The 18,190-nt window shown below is 47.6% G+C and overlaps 2 protein-coding genes across 2 annotated transcripts; both read right to left on the bottom strand.

Moving 5' to 3' along the window:
• Nucleotides 1-1,312: 1,312 nt before the first annotated feature.
• On the bottom strand, nucleotides 1,313-7,164 carry LOC308590527 (uncharacterized protein). The gene is made up of 3 exons (XM_081200653.1): nucleotides 7,034-7,164; nucleotides 2,945-3,092; nucleotides 1,313-1,912 (listed from the first exon to the last, which is right to left on the bottom strand). Exons 1-3 carry the CDS (start codon nucleotides 7,074-7,076, stop codon nucleotides 1,354-1,356), a joined length of 750 nt encoding a protein of 249 aa, XP_081056779.1. The 5' UTR covers nucleotides 7,077-7,164; the 3' UTR covers nucleotides 1,313-1,353.
• Nucleotides 7,165-10,353: 3,189 nt separating this feature from the next.
• On the bottom strand, nucleotides 10,354-16,216 carry LOC308590523 (uncharacterized protein). The gene is made up of 3 exons (XM_081200649.1): nucleotides 16,068-16,216; nucleotides 13,169-13,316; nucleotides 10,354-11,251 (listed from the first exon to the last, which is right to left on the bottom strand). The coding sequence occupies exons 1-3, from the start codon at nucleotides 16,108-16,110 to the stop codon at nucleotides 10,684-10,686; spliced, it is 759 nt and encodes a 252-aa protein (XP_081056775.1). The 5' UTR covers nucleotides 16,111-16,216; the 3' UTR covers nucleotides 10,354-10,683.
• Between the last annotated feature and the right edge of the window lie 1,974 nt (nucleotides 16,217-18,190).

Raw genomic sequence — 18,190 nt, 5'->3', positions numbered from 1 at the left:
GGCCAATGAAGGCTTCCCCTGAAACTCAAGGAGCAGCTTCAGGGTAGGGAAAGTGAAAGGGACTCCTCCTCATTTCCACCCCGCGGGCCAAGGAAGTTGAGCTCCCCCTACGCAACTTATGCTAGAAGACACCTGAAGGCAGCCCTGTTTAGGGAAGCTTTTAATGTTTGATTCAATACTGTAGTTTAATATTTTGTTGGAAGCTGCCCAGAGTGGCTGGGGAAGCCCAGCCAGATGGGCGGGGTATAAATAATAAATTATTATTATAATATATTATGTGCACAACATATCCCACGTGTTGGCTTACAGGTGTATTGAGAGCGCTTCACTTTTGCTTGTGTGAAGAAGATGTATTTCCAACGGCCAACAGAAGGAGGAGAGTTAAAGAGAAACAGGCCACGCATCGAACAGAGGTTGTTAGGAACGTCTCCTTTATTATCCCTTCTGGAGAAGACTTGCACACCTGTCCTACCTCTCGGCCAAGGTCATGAAGACACAAAAACCAATGTAAGCTTTTTCCTTCTGATCTCTCTTTAGATGCTGGGGGAAATTCCTTCCTCGTACAGTGGTGCCTCGCAAGACGAAATTAATTCGTTCCGCAAGTTTTTTCTTCTTGCAAGTTTTTCGTCTTGCGATGCACGGTTTCCCATAGGAATGCATTGAAAATCAATCAATGCGTTCCTATGGAAACCGCCTTCAGACCAGGTCCGGGGACAGTCTGTCCCCCGACCTCTTCTGAAGGCTGGGGGGGGGGGGACAAGGGCTTTTCTTCCCACCACCAGCCTTCAGAAGGCTGTTCTGAAGGCTGGCGGTGGGAAGAAAAGCCCTTCTCCCCACCTCCCGCCCCGCAAGCTCCGGGGACAGGAGTGCTTTGCTGCCGACCGCCAGCATTTTAAAAGCCCCCGCTGTCCCGGGGCGATTTTAAAATGCTGGCGGGCGGCAGTGAAGCCTCCGCTGTCCCGGGGCGATTTTAAAATGCTGGCGGGCGGCAGCGAAGGCTTCGCTGCCGCCCGCCAGCATTTTAAGATCGCCCGGGACAGCGGAGAAGTCTCCGCTGTCCCGGGAAGGCAGGCGGGGGGGAACAAAGACTTTTGCCCCCCGCCGGCCTTCTGAAGAGGTCCAGGACCTTTTCTGAAGGCCGGCGGTGGGCGAAAGTCTTTGCTCCCGACCGCCAGCATTTTAAAAGAGGTCCCCGGAGATTTCCCTATGGGCTTCCTTCTTGCGAAGCAAGCCCATAGGGAAATTCGTCTTGCGGAACGACTCAAAAACGGAAAACTCTTTCGTCTTGCGAGTTTTTCGTTTTGCGAGGCGTTCGTCTTGTGAGGCACCACTGTATACATGTGAGAGAAATAATCATGGATTTGGGGAAAACACTGGGGCTCTAGCCCACGCCCTAAAGTCCTTTTTGTACTTTTGGTGCAACTGCACAATGGGACCAATGTACGGCTTCAGTAAGTGCTTGTGGATCGTCTCCGCTCCTTTTCTGATCAGCTGCTGGATGTGGTCAAGATAAGGCTGAAGGGTTGCCTGCAATTCTCGCAGCTTCTTAATGTCTGGATCCAGCTGGGTTCTCAGAGCTTGCACTTGCTGCGGCAGCTTCTCATCTATCTCACGGTTGATCTCCTGAGCTCTGGCGACGATGGCACTGCGCACGGTTGCTGCGTACGGACCCACCCTCTCCAGGACGGGGTCCACGTAACCCGCCAGGGCAGATTGCAATACTTTGCCAAGCTCTTCTAAGTTATGCCTTCTATGTCTCTCCAGGCCAAACAGGGCAGTGATAGCCTTTTCCGCAACCTGGTATGGCACCCCCAAAACCAGATCAAGAGCTTTCACGACCTCATCAGGTAACTCTTTCTCCAGGCTTTCCAAGCGCCTGCTGAAATTCATATAGACATACTCAAGAAATTTCCTGTAGGGGAAAAGAAGAACAGAGAATTGGAAAGCTTTAAGAAGGAAAAAGGAGGGTTTGGGATCGTCCAAACACCTGCTTGTCCCACTGCTGTTTACCCCTGAACTGGTACAAGTGTCAATAGTTTTTCTGTGGATTGATGTTTGTTCTGATTTAGTGGTAAGCTAAATCTGCGCACACGTGGGTTGAGATTCAGCGCTTCTGCGCATGCGCGGCCACCGAAACCCGGAAGTAACCCGTTCCGGTACTTCCGGGTTTTGGCGGTCCATAACCCGAAAAAACGCAACCTGAAGCGTCTGTAACCCGAGGTATGACTGTATATTCATCACAAAAAACTGCGAAAATGTGTTGTTGACAATTTGTTGTGGACATATAAGGGGCTCCATTACCTTCAGTAGCTTAGGGCCTCATCGAACTTAAATCTGCCCCTGGGTGGGACAAACGAAAACCTGCTTGGACCTGCATAGTCACAGTAGTAGTAGGCCTCTTTTACTGAGTGGGAGGCTCCTGGATTTAAGGGGCAGCCTTCCTTTTTTGTCAGGATGGCTTTGCCTGCACCCATTTCTCCTCGCTTTAAGTGGGGAGAGAGCCTTCCTGGGAGGCTTCACTTGATCTGCCCATCTGCCGAAGGGGAGGCACCATCCTGAGTCAAAGTGGCTTGAGCTGTCGCTATCCAAGATTTCTGTTCAAACACCCAGGATTTTAAGACTCTGTTCTGAGGAGGATTCCCTGTCTGCTGCCTGAGGGGCTTCATGTAGCAGGGTGTGTCACCTGTTATACCCTCAGCCCTGCCACACATGCTGCCCAGAGTGGGAGGGGAAGGTACAGGGACCCAGGGGCTGGGCAAGCCATGGGGTGAAGTGGTGGCACTGGGGCTGGCTCAGAATCCAGTAGTTCAGCTCCCATACCTTCCCCAACCCCAGAATGTTATGCCGGCATCACTTCCATCCATCTATTCTCTAGAAATAACATCTCCTCTTTTCTACATGGGAAGAGAGCAGCGCAGAGCGGAAACGAGTCTAATTTGCTTACGAAATCTCCCGGCCCTCCTCTCTTCTTGCAGCGATGGTGACTTTCCCAAACAATGTTTCGATGAATTTATTGGCATCTTCTCTTCCCTGTTGGATTAGCTTCTCCAGCTTGGAATCCGGCTCATCTGGGAGAACAGAAGCCCAAATCCCTAGAAGTCCCAAAAAATAATAATTCTGCATTGCACCGTCCACTGCAGGAAGCGCCAAGCCTGTTTGGTACACCGAGCTGCAACTCAAAGCTTCACATATAGAATCCTTTCTTTAATGTTTGAGGGTCTAAATTAGAAGGTCTTTGTTAGGGCTGGTGCCTCATTCCCCCCTCGAGAAAGGTAGAAACAAAATAGTTTATGTCAATATTTCCCAACCATTTTCTGGCCATGGCCTTTTCCGACCTTGTTTTCTTCCTGTGCCACCCCCCCCCCCATGGATGTAGCCCAGGGGGGCAGCTGCCCCCCCAATAAGTAAAAATCAATGCAAATCTGATGCTCCACCCCCCCCCCCAAATCCTGGCTATGCCCATAGCCCCTCTTGTCTACTGGTGAAAAAGTAGCTATTTAAATGTTTTGTTTTTCAATACAACATGTTTCATTTATAATTTTAATAATTTTTAGAAAATTACATAAAATGATAGGAAGATAATAAAATATTGTTGAAGCAGAAAAACATAGAATCATGGGGCTGGAAGGGACCCCAAGGGTATTCTGTAGATATTGGGCAAAAGGTGCACAGGGAGTTCTGTATACATGGGAGAATTTTAAAAAGCAAGTGGTCCTCACTGACCTGCTGCAAAAAGATCTTGTTATCCGGAGTAGCCCTGGCTGCCTAGATGAAACACTATAGCCCCACACACCTTTACCTGGGAGTACGGCCCACTGAACTCAGTGCAGCTTTCTTCCAAGTAGAGACTTAGTTATTTTCTAGATGCAAGCCAGCAGACTTCGTTATGTACTAGATGCAAGTCGGCTCCTTGCGGAGTCAGGCCCAGGCTACCACCGGGCCTAGCACTGGCAGCAGCATCCAGCGCGCCCAGCCTTACCCGTTGCCACCCCACCACCGCACTTGCCTGACCCGGGGGGGGGGGTCTGGATCCTGGGCTCTACTGGTCCCGCCTGAAGCAGACCAGGAGTGCTCCAAGAAAACACACGTGGCAAAAAGGAGCGCTAGGCCCTGGTGGGTCCCCCTTACCCGCTTGTGATTGGCGAGGCAGATAGACATCCAATTGGGGATTTTTTCTAAAAAAATTGTTTGCTTGTGATTGGCTGTGGTGATCTTTGTTTTCAATCACACCTTAGGCCAACCCCAAACTCTCTCACCACCAAAGGAACATAAGGGAACGACACAAGCAACGCTGACACCAAACTCTACATACATTAAACATAATAGAAACACCGCCACCCGACCCCAACCCTATCCATCTTCCCTCTCTCCACCCCTTTCTTTTTTCTTTTCTTCTCCCCCTAATGCCTCAACAAATGAAACGGATTTGTAAAAATGTTACATGAAAAAAACAAACAAAAACACAAAAACGAGGCACTACACTTCTGTAAAACAAGAAAATCCTGAATAAAATAAAATAAAAATTAAAAAAATTGTTTCCCTTCACTTCTCACTTCCCTCTACCCTTATTTACACCAATTTCACCTGTGGCCACCCCCACCCCCCGGAACATAGCTGTCAACTTTTCCCTTTTCTTACGAGGAATCCTATTTGGAATAAGGGAATTTCCCTTTTAAAAAGGAAAACGTTGACAGCTGTTCCTAGGAATATCCTGGGGGCCCCACGGGCCATATGGTCCCTGCTTGGGAAACACTGGTTTATGTTATTTCTCAGTCAGGTCCCTTATTTTATGTGGGAAATGGTGTAATTACAGATGCTGTCTGTGCGGGAGCTGAGGCTGAAATATGGTCTAGTATTGTTACCAGGGAAAGGAGCAGACACTCCAGGCACAGGTGGTTTCAGGTGTGGCACAAAACACCTGGGGCTTGTGCCTCTGGGCCACTCGCTAACAACACTCCCTGTGGAATAATCACTTTCTAGATCTATGGAGTGGCTTCCCACCCAGGGCCAGATTTAGGTTTGGTGAGGCCCTCAGCTACTGAAGGCAATGGGGCCCTTTATATGTCCAGCTGTCCTTTGTCAACAACAAATTGTCACATTTTTTGTGTTGAATATATGCCATATGGTAATTTATGGACCTAATAGGTCCATACACAAAACAATGTTGCTGTATGTAGGTTTTATTTTATTTCTTTTTTTATCTTATATTTTGGAAATATACATCCAGTTTTTCCCCCTTTAATTTTTTTTGTGGCCCCCCAAGAGAATGGGGTCCTAAGCTATAGCTTGTTTAGCTTATATGTAAATCCGGCACTGTTCCCAATAGTGGATTATAACTCTCTCTCTAAAATGGGGACATGAGGTTTCTAAAACACAAGGTCTGTGAGAACCTAAATAGGATCCCTGCCAGTTCTTACATAGTTTTGTTCTTCTGGAAATAGTACAGACTGCAGGGGTATTTACAGTTTCCCTATAGATCACCCTCCCCAGCTTGGCCTGCTAGCACATCCTCAGGAAATAGACCCCACAAAGCACACAACCCCACACACAACTTGGTCTGTCAGCAAAGGAAAGAGATCAGCCTTATCCAGTCATTGGCTATTGACCCTACAACAGTGATTTGCAGAACGGACTTTGCTCCCACAAAACCACGTCTAGGACATTTGAAATGTGAGACACCAAGAAGGTGGACAGGACGGGATTTGATCATATGAACTGAAGGCCCTTCCTATATTGGGGCACAACTGAGGGGCAGTAGCAGCAGGCCCAATGCCAACCAACATGTATGCGCCCTTTCAGCCTTAACTTCTTGCAGTGGTTGTTTGCAGTAAGAGCTTCCTTGTCATGACACTCTGCATGCAAGTTTCCCCAAAGTGATTCCTCTAAGTGGCAGCACCCTAGGAAATCTTTGGAGCTCTTCCTACACTGTGAGTACAGTAGGGCGAACGTATGTCCTACTTCACAGAGAATACCTGAATGGCTGTGTGGTCCAGGTTCAGTTGAAAGAACCCTGAGAAGGGAGAGAGCTTCAGGGCTCTTGGCTTTAACCATCAATGCTTAGCAGCCGGACTGAGAAGACAACCGCACAGCTCACTGGACTGCAGACAGTTCCGGCAGCTTCTGTTGTCATCTTTGTCAAAGGGAACCCTTAGGCAGGGGCAGGTTAGCAGAGGGAGGGGAAGTCATAATAAGCGCTTTAAGCCTTGGCTGATCAGACTAAAGACCCATTTTGCCCAGTCCGTTCTTTGTCTCCCAGCCACTGAATGTGGAGCTTCAGTTTAGCTAATATTATTATTTTAATAATACTAATACTACTAATAATATATTATTTATACCCCGAGCATCTGGCTGAGTTTCCCCAGCCACTCTGGGCGGCTTCCAATCGAGTGTTAAAAACAATACAGCGTTAAATATTAAAAACTTCCCTAAACAGGGCTGCCTTCAGATGTCTTCTAAAAGTCAGATACAGTGGTGCCCCGCAAGACGAATGCCTCGCAAGATGGAAAACTCGCTAGACGAAAGAATTTTCCGTTTTGGAGGTGCTTCGCAAAATGAATTTCCTATGGGCTTGCTTCGCAAGACAACAATGTCTTGCGAGTTCCTGCTGTTTTTTTTTCCTTTCCCCCCTTTTTCCAAGCCGCTAAGCTGCTTATCAGCTGATCCGATCAGCAGATAAGCCGCTAAAAGCCGCTAATAGCGCTAATCCGCTAATCCTTCAATGGGCTTGCTTCGCAAGACGAAAAAACCGCTAGACGAAGGGAATCACAGAACGGATTCTTTTCGTCTTGCGAGGCACCACTGTTGTTGCTTATTTCTTTGACATCTGGTGGGAGGCCGTTCCACGGGGCGGGCGCCATTACCGAGAAGGCCCTCTGCCTAGTTCCCTGTAACCTCACTTCTCGCAATGAGGGAACTGCCAGAAGGCCCTCGGCATTGGATCTCAGTGTCCAACAGATATCTATCTTGCTAAATTTACACCCCAAAAGGTGGAACGCAAGACAACTTGCTAGCCTGATGTTGACCTTCCACTCACCCGTCAGGATGGCCAAGGCCAGTGTGAGGACGAAGAACTTCATGGTGCTTTGGCGGAGGGTCCTGAGAACCTGCTGGGATGAAGGTAGGGGCTGTCTCTGAGTCCGGGGAGCCACGAGGGAGGCTACTTATTCCTCCCAACCTCCTCCTCCTCCTCCCTCGCCTTCTGGGTCACTCATTAACATTGTGGGGGAACCTTCGCTTGTTATCTCCCATGGTCATTGCCACAGAGAGGACTAACCTTAAAAAAAAAACTGATTTAACCAAAGAAGGCAACACAGGCTATCGAAAGACACGACAGCACGTTTGCACATGCGCAGGTCGCGTTTTGCCGCTTCCGCGCATGTGTGTGACGTCATTTTGAGCGTCCGCGTGAGCAGCGAAACCTGGAAGTCATGCGCTCCGTTACTTCTGGGTCATTGCGGAGCGCAACCCGAAAGCGCTCAACCTGAAGCACATTCAACCCGAGGTATGACTGTATTTTTATTATACTTTCTCACAATTATATTCCCCCCCCTTTCCCGCCAATGAGCTCAAGGTGGCACTCTCTGGTCTCCATTTCCCTGTGTTTTCCTCACAAAAACCCCGTGAGGAAGGTTCGGCAATGACAAAGGGACAACGGCAGGCCCAAAACCACACCGTGAGCTTCACGGCTTAAGTTATTTTATCTCTGTTCTCCCCAGTCCACTTAATAGCCTCCTTATTCCACATTCTAGTAGTGGTGTGGGGAGTCTGCATTGTGAGGAACCTGCCAGGGCCTGTACTCCCACAGGGTTCCCACTGCCAACTTCTTCAGCTCCTCGATTTTGTTGCTCCTCTGCCTTGCTGCCTCTTGTCTGCAGGCAGGTGAGGAAAGAGGAAAGAGAAGGAGCAAGAGTTTCACTCCCTTGCCTTCTCCCTCAGGCTTGCTGGACAACTTGGGCCCAAAGAGGGTGGCCATTTCCCCAGCATCCTGTTTCCAACAGTGATCAGCCTGATTGCCTCTGAAAAGCCCATATGCAGAGCATGAAGGCAACAGGAACTCCCCCCAAAAGCCCACATTTATTGCTTGCTTTCCTGGAAGTGTCCCTGCTGCTGAATATGCGAGTCCAATTTCACCTTTTTTATTTGTACTTATTTTCAATCCCAGTGTGGGGAACAAAGTAGTAATGATAAACAAAGGGTGGAAAAAACAATTACGAAACCCTGGAAACTTGTCCAATAAACAACAATTCAGTAATGTTGTCTGTCATAAGGCAAACCGGCAGAAACACAAAGAGGACAAACATTTTAAATTCCCAATTTAACCAAGTGCCTAGCTGAAGGAAAATACAGGGCATTCAAACGGATTAACGAACCCGCAGTCTCAAAATGTTTAAAATGTGTAGCCAACAAAGGGGAAGGCGAGGCAGCTTCTAGCCTGATGGTCATTGTCAGGATGACCAAGGCCATTGTGAGAATAAGGAAATTCATAGTGGTTCAGTGGAGGGTGTCAGGAAAAAGCAGCAATGCAAGAGCGAGCTGCAAGTTGCTGGAATGCAAAACAGGATGTTGATGTTTGGGACTGTACTATTGGAACAAAGGGGCAGTCTATTCACTTTGCTGAGCACCGGATGTTAGCTCAGAGTGTCATCTGACCTGTACTGGAAGTACAGGGGTGGAGTTTCTCTCTCTACTGTTGGAGTCTGGAGAGTGCAGACGTGTTTCTCTGTACTGCTGGAATGACAGAAATAAAGACATGTGTCAGGGGTACAGGGACAGAGGCACAGGGAAGGCAGGAGATGGAGAGCGATGGAGAGGAATCCCAGGATAGTGAGGAAGAGGATAGCAATGACGCAGGGGATTCCATGAGTCTTTCCAGCGAATCAGAGGATTCCCAGAAGGGGGCGCCTGTGGTAAGGGCAAGGGGAGCCCCAGGGGGAAAGTGTCAGGAGCGGGGGGCCAGCAGGGGACCCCAAAGCGGCAGCTGGGAATCAGGGCCAGCCTCCCCACCAGAGCGCAGCGAGGGAGGGGGAGGTTCCAGTGTGTCAGAGGGAGCAGCTCCGGCGACAGAGAAAGGGGAGGGCTCAGAGGAAGCCATTCTCCCGGAAGGGGAGGAGGGCAGTGAGGGGAGTAGCATAACTGTCAAGAGGAAGGTTAGAGGTTGGGCGCGCGCACCAAGTTCAAATGAGGAGGCGCGCGGAAGAACAGGGAGCCCGGAGGAGGAGGAGCCAGGTCCCAAAGCCCGCAGGAGGGGGCAGGAGCAGTCTGGAGACTCCGCTTCAGGAGAAAGCAGGAGGGGAGGAACCCCGGCGGGCAGAAAGACCCTGCGGAAAAGGAAAGAGAGAAAAAGGTGGAGCAGCGTTAGCTTATTAAACTGGTGTAGGGGAGGGACCGATTCAGAGGGGACTTCTAATGTCTAAGGAAGAGACGCGGGGCTGCGCGCCTCGGTTGTGGAACCAATAATGAACTGAAATAAACATCCTTGTATATAAGAAGAACTTGGCGTTGGTCTTTTGTGAGCTGAGACCTGAGGCAGCCCTGACAACATGTAAATAGATTTCTGTCTGTCTCTTTCCCCCTCCCTGAGGGAAGCAGGGAGGAGGGAGGAGAGGTGTGTCCCTCTCACGCTGAGTGGGATCGCCGATTTGTGACCTTGCCTGTATCCTGCCGGGAGACGCAGACGGGGAGGTCAACATAACTGTCAAGAGGAAGGTTAGAGGTTGGGCGCGCGCGCCAAGTTGTGTTTCCTGCTTGGCAGGGGGTTGGACTCGATGGCCCTTGTGGTCTCTTCCAACTCTATGATTCTATGATTCTATGATTCTAACAAGGATCTCAAGCCGAATGCCTGGAGTGTGGCCAGTTACCTCTGACTGCGGCCTGAGAATCCGACATTCTGAATCCTGAGATTCAGCTGGGATGAAGGCAGGGCCCATCTCTGAGCCGGGGGAGGACGGATTCTTTCCATCCATGTCCTCCCCTGTTTTGCTACCCTGTGGAAGAAAGTGATTTTGACACACACCCCCCCCCTCAACTTGCATAATCCCATTGCAACATTCCTTATTGCCAGGAGGGGCAATTGTGGGGGTTTCAAAGGAAGGAAATGAATGGACCTGTTTTTGTTCCCTTCATCTCTATGGAGAAAAGTGCCTTCTGTTAATCATGAACAAAATGCAGCTTTTAGGACCCACCAGAACTTATCAAAGCCTCAAACCACTGCCAATACCAGGGTTACCTGAACCAAGCCTAAAGACACCTATATATGCCAACACAAAATATTTTGCATTCCCCAAAGACAATGATCTCTAGTAATGTTAATAGAAGCATTAGCATAGGTGGACAACACTGAGGCAGAGGAGGCAATTAAAAGGTTAACTCGAGTTTATTTTAAGGGAATCAAAGTTTACAGAGTACTAAGAGTGAACAAGAAGGACTATGGTGGAAAGAATAAAACAGAAATGCCATTTACTTCGACTTAGGTGTGATGGCACGGACACCATCTTGTAACCAGTCAGCAGAAGCTACCACTATGTAATGAGAAATTGGAACCACGTATCCGGAACAATGTGTAGACATCAACAGGGACATCTGGTTTATGATATGAGCTACAGAAGAGACCACCACATCTTCTGTCTGTCTTGGGGTTGGCCAAGGTTCCATCCTCCATGGTGTGCAAAACAATCACCACCATCATCACTGACTTGGGGGAAAGGTAGGGGCTTCAACCCACTTCTTAAACTTCTCAGCGCGTTCTTGGAGTGCCTTGAAAATACGGCTAAAATAAGGCTGCAGAATCTGATTGACTCTCTCCACTCCTTCCTCAAGCTTCTCCTGGACCTGGTCAACGTAGGGGTCTATGGATGACCGGAATTCTTCCAGTTCCTGCTGGAGAACTTCAGCGTAAGGGGCCAGCTGATCTTTCAGGTCTTCCAGCTGCTGCTTCAGCTTCTCGTTCAGCTTGGGGTTCAGCTCTTCGGCCTTGGCCACGAGGGAACGCTGCAGGGAATTTGAGTACCGACCCACCTTCTCTAGGACCGAATCTGCGTAAGGTGCCACAATGGTGTACAGAGCCTCCGCCAGCTCGTCTGAGGCAGGCGATACCTTTCTATGCAAGGCACGGATGGTGTTGAGACTTCTGTCCACCACGCCCAGCGACGCCCCAACCACCAGGTCGTACCCTTGAACCACCTCAGCAGGTAACTTCTCCTTCAGGTTGTTCAAGCGCTTGCTCATTTTTGCAAAGCTGCTATGGAGCTTGTCTCTGCAGGGGGTGGAAACAAAACAGAGTCACAAAAGGTAAGCAGAACTCCCTTCTTTGAGTGAGAAGCTCCTGGACTGGAGAGATGGGGTGAGGACAGGTTCCCTTCCCCATCTCTGATGTTATGCCAATGGCAGGAGGGCATGTCATTCTGGGCCTCCGCTCCCTTCAAAGCACCACTTGCATGTTCCTCCTCCAATCTGCTGCCCGCCAGGCTGACATAAGGGAAAAGAGACAGCGGATATGGGATTCCATGGAATGCAAATTGTACTATGTGATGGGAAAGTTTGTTTGCTGGCCAGTTTGGGTCACCAAGTGTTGTTGTTGTTTGCCAGCAAACAGTTGGCTGGCAACGACATCTGATTGGCCAGAGTTCCAGGGGAGGGATATGATTGGTTTGGAAAGGTTAGACAGGTTTCAGATTGGGAGAGAGGGTGAAGGGGTTCTGAGGGGAAAAGGAGATACACATAGGGAGAGGACAGAGCCTCACAACTCGGATAGGGAGAGCAGGCTGAAGGTCTGGGGAAGGTGTCCAAACAGGAGTGTGCTGGGAGGGCTGAGTCTGAACCAGGAGAGACAGATCCTGTGGGAATTTAGGCTCCCTGGGCCACTGGCGAGGGGAGCGCACCGCCCCTGGCACCATCGGGGGGGGGGGTACCATCATGGCCGCCCCTGGACACATGCCACACCCCCTGACCACGCTGGGTGCCACGCCCCCAGGACACATGTCAAGCCCCTGTGGCCAGTGCGCCACACCCCCGGGACTAATACCACGCCCCCGCAGGTGGCATGCCACACCCCTGGGACACACGCCAGCCACGCCCCCGCCTGCTCTCCGCCCCCAAAGCCAGAGCATGCAGCTTCGCCACTGCCCTGGGTGTCAGTCTAACAAGGAGGGGAGAATTCTTCTAGGTACTGAAGACTCCCAACCCAGTGACAAGGGGAGAGGGGATCCCCTGGGTCTGTAATACCATTTATAATACCTCAGGTGTGGGATTGTTAAGAGAGGGGGTAACTGAGGAAAAATGCCCCTTGCTCATGAACCAAAGTATTAAGCTGTGAAGGAAGCAGTATAGTGTTGAAAGTATTGTACAGTGGTACCTCAGGTTAAGAATTTAATTCGTTCTGGAGGTCCGTTCTTAACCTGAAATTATTCTTAACCTGAGATACCACTTTAGCTAATGGGGCCTCCCACTGCCACTGCGCGATTACTGTTCTCATCCTGAAGCAAAGTTCTTAACCCGAGGTACGATTTCTGGGTTAGCGGAGTCTGTAACCTGAGGTCCCACTGTATTATCTAAGTGACAGACACTGATTTGAACATTTTACCATCTCTTCTGGTAACCTGAATATTTATCTACCTGAAGTGTGCCAACCGATGTTTAGTAACTGAAGTTTAAAAAGAGTTGTACCTATAACATTGTGTTTAAGCATGAGACATCTTCTAGTTAAAGTAACTAAGTTGATTTCTACCTGAAAGAACAAGTTTTCTGACCCACTTTGTGTCATAAACTTCCTTTGTTTAAGAATACTTTTCGTGTTTGTTTGATCAACTCCTGCCTGAGACTATAAATCTTTAAGTTTTCCCTCACACAAGTCCCCCACTAGATAATCAGTGGTAAATTGTAAAAATTTGTGTAATTGGTGTACCGTGAGGTAGTCACACTAAATTTAATTGAGGGCGGGCCCAACAGCGCCAGGGTGAGAAAGTGCTGTTGCGCCGTTGCAACTGCAATAAAACACATTCTGAGAAATAAACGAAGCAATACAATACAATTAAAACCAGACAGCACCTAGCACAAATGCTACACCAGGCAGAAAAAAACCATTAATGGTCTATAAAGGCCATCAAGTGGTTGGTGGGGGACGGGATAAGTTTGGGAACCACTTGGTGTGAAAATATTGGCTTGAATCGCTTACATCACTGACTGTCCAAGCTCCGACCTTCTGATCACCTCTATTTTTTCATCAACTACCCTGGTGACGTTTCTCAGGTATTCCTGAAGCTCCAGGTTTAACCGGGCCAGGTGAGGATACGGCTCATCTCGGAGGACGTACGCCTGGGATCCTGGAAGACAAAAGCAAATCTGAACAGCTGTATCTGTGGCTGGAGGTGGAGCTCAGAGGGAACAGTGTTACAACCGCATGCGAACCAAACCATTGTTTTGCAAAACAAATGTCTTAGGAGGCACAGTTTCACCCCCAAGGGCTGAGGCCAATGCAATTTTTAAAAAAAGTTTTTATTATTAAAATAATTCAGCATTAATACACACATATTGCGAATATACAAGCATACAAACATCCTTAAAAATGTTCAAACATACCTACACTCAATCCCACAGATAATTCCTTTTCCCATCACCATCTACCACCCATCACCCCACCATTGTGTTAGACTTCCAATCTACTCGTTTGCAATTTCTTTCCACTTATGTTACTTTCTTTCACACACCTTTAAGCTAATTTCATGCTCCTTTTTCTATTACACATTGTTATCCATCTTATTTAGTATTTCAGTATTTAAAACGGAACTTGTTTATTCTAATTGGAGTTCTGATTTTTCGATATGGTTTTGCAAGTATCCTTTAAACACCTTCCAGTCCCTGTCGATCTTCTCTTTTGAGATCCTTCCCATTTGGTATTATACCGACAAAGACAGAGTGGCTTGCCAAATTATTGGAGTATTACAATATATCCAAAACAATGGGAGAAATGGGGAGGCCGATGTAAATTGTAGTCTAAAACCTCTGAAGGGCACCAGGTTGGGAAAGGCTGAACTTGGAAAGCAGGATGGATTAGAGAGGCCTGGATTCAAATCCCTCACTTGGCTATGAAGCTCATTGACTGACCCTCACCTAGTCGCAATTTCTTGACCTATACTACCTTGCAAAGGTGTTGTGAGGATAAAAGGAAATCAACCTGAAGGAATTGTCTCGTGTATGGTGTCATGAGCTTCTTGGAGCAAGGGATTTGAGAGGACAAATAAGTGTTCTTCTCACCCCTTTCCAAGCCTGATTACTTCTACTGGTGTACTGTGGGAATGGATGTCGGCAAAGTTCATAGTTGAATGGAATTCTTGAGGCAGGAATTGTTCGGTGCAATGCAAAAGCTTGCTACACTGGCGGTGTACGCTACCTTTGAAACACATTTGAAGCACACACACCTCCGCACTGAAGGATTCTGGGCACTGTAGTTTACCCTTCACAGAGTTACAACTCCTAGCAACCATTAACAAACTAGAAAACAAGAAAATATAACCTCTGGACCAGAGAACTCCCCCCCCCCCACAAAAAGCTTGGAAATTGCTGCGGATTGTGTCATACTACTTAATAATTTTTCTACCTGGTAGGAGCTGTATGGTTTTTAATTGTATTCTAATTGCTTCTTTTATTTCTTATGTTGTATTTTATTACATTAGGATTTGAAATCTCTACATTGATACCTCCGCAAACGTCCGCCCCTCAACCGTCCATTTTGGCGAACGTCCACGGCAAACCCGGAAGTACTGGAACGGGTTACTTGCAGATTTGCTGTTTGCATATGCACAGAAGCGCTAAATCGCACTTTGCGCATGTGCAGAAGCACAAACCTAGTGAGAACTGTGAGAACTGGCCTAGATGGGTCATTGGCCTGATCCTGCAGGCTTTTCTTATCTTCTTTTTTTATTTATTTCTTCTTATTTATTTATTTATTATATTTATTTTTTTATAAGATATTTATTGCAAATTTTAAACAAAAAATCACCAAACATATAAAATACCATCACCAAAATATAACAAACAAAAGAGAACAGAGAAAAACAAAAAGATAAACATAGAATAGAAAAAACACAACGAAAACAACTTTCCGTGAATCATATTTCCATAACCTTTGGACTTCCTCACATCTCCCTTTTCCTGCGTTCTCAATAATAAACTTATAAGCAGCAATTTATTGCCTTATTTCAGTTCTTATTTTGTAATTCTCAAATATTATGTCTCAGACTTTAAATATTTTTATCAAATACTTAACTGCTTCATTTAAACATAATATTGCTTCAAATTTCATCTTTTTCTTAAACATCACTTATTCTCATATATCTTTCAACTAAATTGCTGATGCCATGTTGTTTTCTATCGTGCATTTTCTTAACATTCATACAGCTTATAATGTTTTTGTAAATAGTCCTTAAACTTTTTCCAGTCCTCTTCCACTGTCTCTTCTCCCAGGTCTCGAATTCTGCCAGTCATTTCTGCCAATTTATTTATTATATTTATATCTCACCTTTCCTCCAAGGAGATCCAGGTGGCATACCTGGTTCTCTTGCCCCCCATTTTATCCCCACAACAACCCTGTGAGGTGGGTTGCACTGAGAGACAGCGGCTGGTCTCCCAAGAAATAAAAGACGTGAAACAAATTCAATTAAAAATCAATATGACTATCTAAGGCGCAGATCACCTGAATGATGCTCACAGACCACTGGTGGTCCGTAGACACCTGCTGTGGACCATTTTGGGTCATACCTGAATTGAGAGCCTGTCAGGAGGTGTTGGGCCAATCAGATTTAAAAACAAACAAATGATCGTAGAATCATTGCATTGGAAGGGACCCCGGGGGTCATCCAGTCCAATCCCCTGCGATGCAGGAATCCTGCCCTGCGTTCGAATCCAGCCAGCCATCCCTGGGCAGACTCGAACAACGAACCTTCTGGTAAACAATGTATCTTTTGACCATTGTGCCTCAGACCCCCAAGGATGGGGCAAACCGAAGAGGTCGCCCACCCAGCCCCCTGGAAAGAATTCAGGAATTCCCTCCAGCCTGAGGCAAATCCTTCACTTACCTACAAATGCTAGCAAGGCCAGCGTGATGACGGGGAACTTCATGGTGGTTCAGTTGGAAGGTCCTTCTGAGAACCAGTGAAGTGAAGGCAGGGTCTCTCTCTGAGCAGGGGGAGAGATATATATGATCCTTTCCTTCCGGGCCCACCCCTGCCTTCTGTCATTTATTAACGCAGGCCGCTGACCTGACGTCTTCCTCATCCCCGAGTTATTGCCAAAGTCTCCAAAAAGCATTGCAACAACAACGAAAAAGGGGGTGCACTGACTGGAATAGGCTGAATCGGACGGCTTGATAAGCAAAGTGAGATGGCTGCAATGGACAAAAGATATCCCCCTCTATCAAGGAAGACATTGCTCTGTCAACCTTGGTTTTATCTCCAGGAATTGATTGACTCAGAAACTTCCCTGATTTGTGTGAGATGGCCTCTGTGGGCCAGGCCCCTTGGGGGAAGAGGAACTCATCTATGAACTCATCAGCAGCGATGATGATCTTACGTTTGGTTCCTCTTAACTCCGGAGATGAGTATCCACTAACAAAAGGCGACAGGGGGATCTTCTTGGCATTGTCGGATGTATCTGATGAAGCAGACTGTAGTCGTGAGCGTAGCCAGGATTTATGGAGGTGGTGGACAGGACACCCACCTGTCGCCATCCTCCGTCTGGCTCTGTCTATCGCTCAGTCAGGTTGACAGTTGTGTCACTAGAATACGCCACAACATCACCCAAGTGACCTCAAAGAGCCTTTCCGTTTCAAAGATTCTAATTATTTCTACTTTTAGTCTACGATATGTTAATCTTTATTGTCATTGTCCCATACAGAACAACAAAATTGAAAAAATCTACATCAGACATTCAGAAACCAACAACCCTAAAAACTCTGATACCCCATAATTAAATACAATATACTCCCACAGAGACTACCTTATACAGTGGTACCTCGGGTTAAAAACTTAATTCGTTCTGGAGGTCCGTTCTTAACCTGAAACTTTTCTTAACCTGAGGTACCACTTTAGCTAATGAAGCCTCCTGATGCCACCGCGTGATTTCTGTTCTCGTCCTGAAGCAAAGTTCTTAACCCGAGGTACTATTTCTGGGTTAGCGGAGTCTGTAACCTGAAGTGTCTGTAACCTGAAGCGTCTGTAACCCGAGGTACCACTGTACTGCGTTTAAAACCAAAATCGCATTTCAATAGAAACTGTTTTTCAGGTGGCTAGTCCTAGTCTTTATAACCCAGTACAGTGGTGCCCCGCAAGACGAATGCCTCGCAAGATGGAAAACTCGCTAGACGAAAGAGTTTTCCGTTTTGGAGGTGCTTCGCAAAACGAATTTCCTATGGGTTTGCTTCGCAAGACGACAATGTCTTGCGAGTTCCTGCTGGTTTTTTCCCCTCCCCCCTTTTTCTAAGCTGCTAAGCCGCTTATCAGCTGATCCGATCAGCAGATAAGCCGCTAAAAGCCGCTAATAGCGCTAATCCGCTAATCCTTCAATGGGCTTGCTTCGCAAGACGAAAAAACCGCTAGACGAAGAGAATCACAGAACGGATTCTTTTCGTCTTGCGAGGCATCACTGTACCTTCTTCCAGAAGGCAGAAGCTGAAAGAGATAATTTTCGGGGTGCACACTATTCTGCACTATCTCTGCAGCTTTCTTATGACACCTGGAAGCATAGATATGATCTACTTAATAAAAATACTTATTTACTTGATGGGAGGGCAGTTTTCCCTCCTGGCTATGTCCACAAAAGCTTATGACAAGAGTGGATATACAGGCTATGTGGGGGTTATGTTCCAGGGTCCCCATCCTGCACATATGTGAAAGTGGGGAGCACTCTCTCGTAAGCCTCCAAATGCCCATTTCCCCCTGATCCGCACCTCTTTCTCCCACTGTCTCTCCACATAACTCTCTGTAAAAGAGAGTCGAATCTCTGAGGCCAGCGGGAGCCTGGAGGTCACGGGAAAGAGCAGTCGTGGCTGCACTATCCCGCATGTCAGCTGCTAGGCAGGGAGGCTGAGCAGACTAAACAAAATCCCACTGTGCTTCCAGTCTACAGTGGTACCTCTGGTTGCGAACGGGATCCATTCTGGAGGCCCGTTCACAACATGAGCAGAACACAACCCATGCCTGCG

Source organism: Podarcis bocagei (assembly GCF_964188305.1).
Source record: "Podarcis bocagei genome assembly, chromosome: 7".
Taxonomy (NCBI): Eukaryota; Metazoa; Chordata; class Lepidosauria; order Squamata; family Lacertidae; genus Podarcis; species Podarcis bocagei.
The sequence above is the reverse complement of the archived record's forward strand: the minus strand, read 5'-3'. Positions and strand labels throughout refer to the sequence as shown.

Excerpts from the sequence above, each read along its gene's own strand:
- LOC308590523 (XM_081200649.1), bottom strand. The coding sequence starts at position 16,110 with ATGAAGTTCCCCGTCATCACGCTGGCCTTGCTAGCATTTGTAG. Across the intron at positions 13,317-16,067 it reads GGCCTTGCTAGCATTTGTAG|GATCCCAGGCGTACGTCCTC; the intron begins GTAAGTGAAGGA and ends TTTGTCTTCCAG. Across the intron at positions 11,252-13,168 it reads GAGCTTGGACAGTCAGTGAT|AGACAAGCTCCATAGCAGCT; the intron begins GTAAGCGATTCA and ends CACCCCCTGCAG.
- LOC308590527 (XM_081200653.1), bottom strand. The coding sequence starts at position 7,076 with ATGAAGTTCTTCGTCCTCACACTGGCCTTGGCCATCCTGACGG. Across the intron at positions 3,093-7,033 it reads GGCCTTGGCCATCCTGACGG|GGATTTGGGCTTCTGTTCTC; the intron begins GTGAGTGGAAGG and ends TGGGACTTCTAG. Across the intron at positions 1,913-2,944 it reads GAGGAGGGCCGGGAGATTTC|GAAATTTCTTGAGTATGTCT; the intron begins GTAAGCAAATTA and ends TTTCCCCTACAG.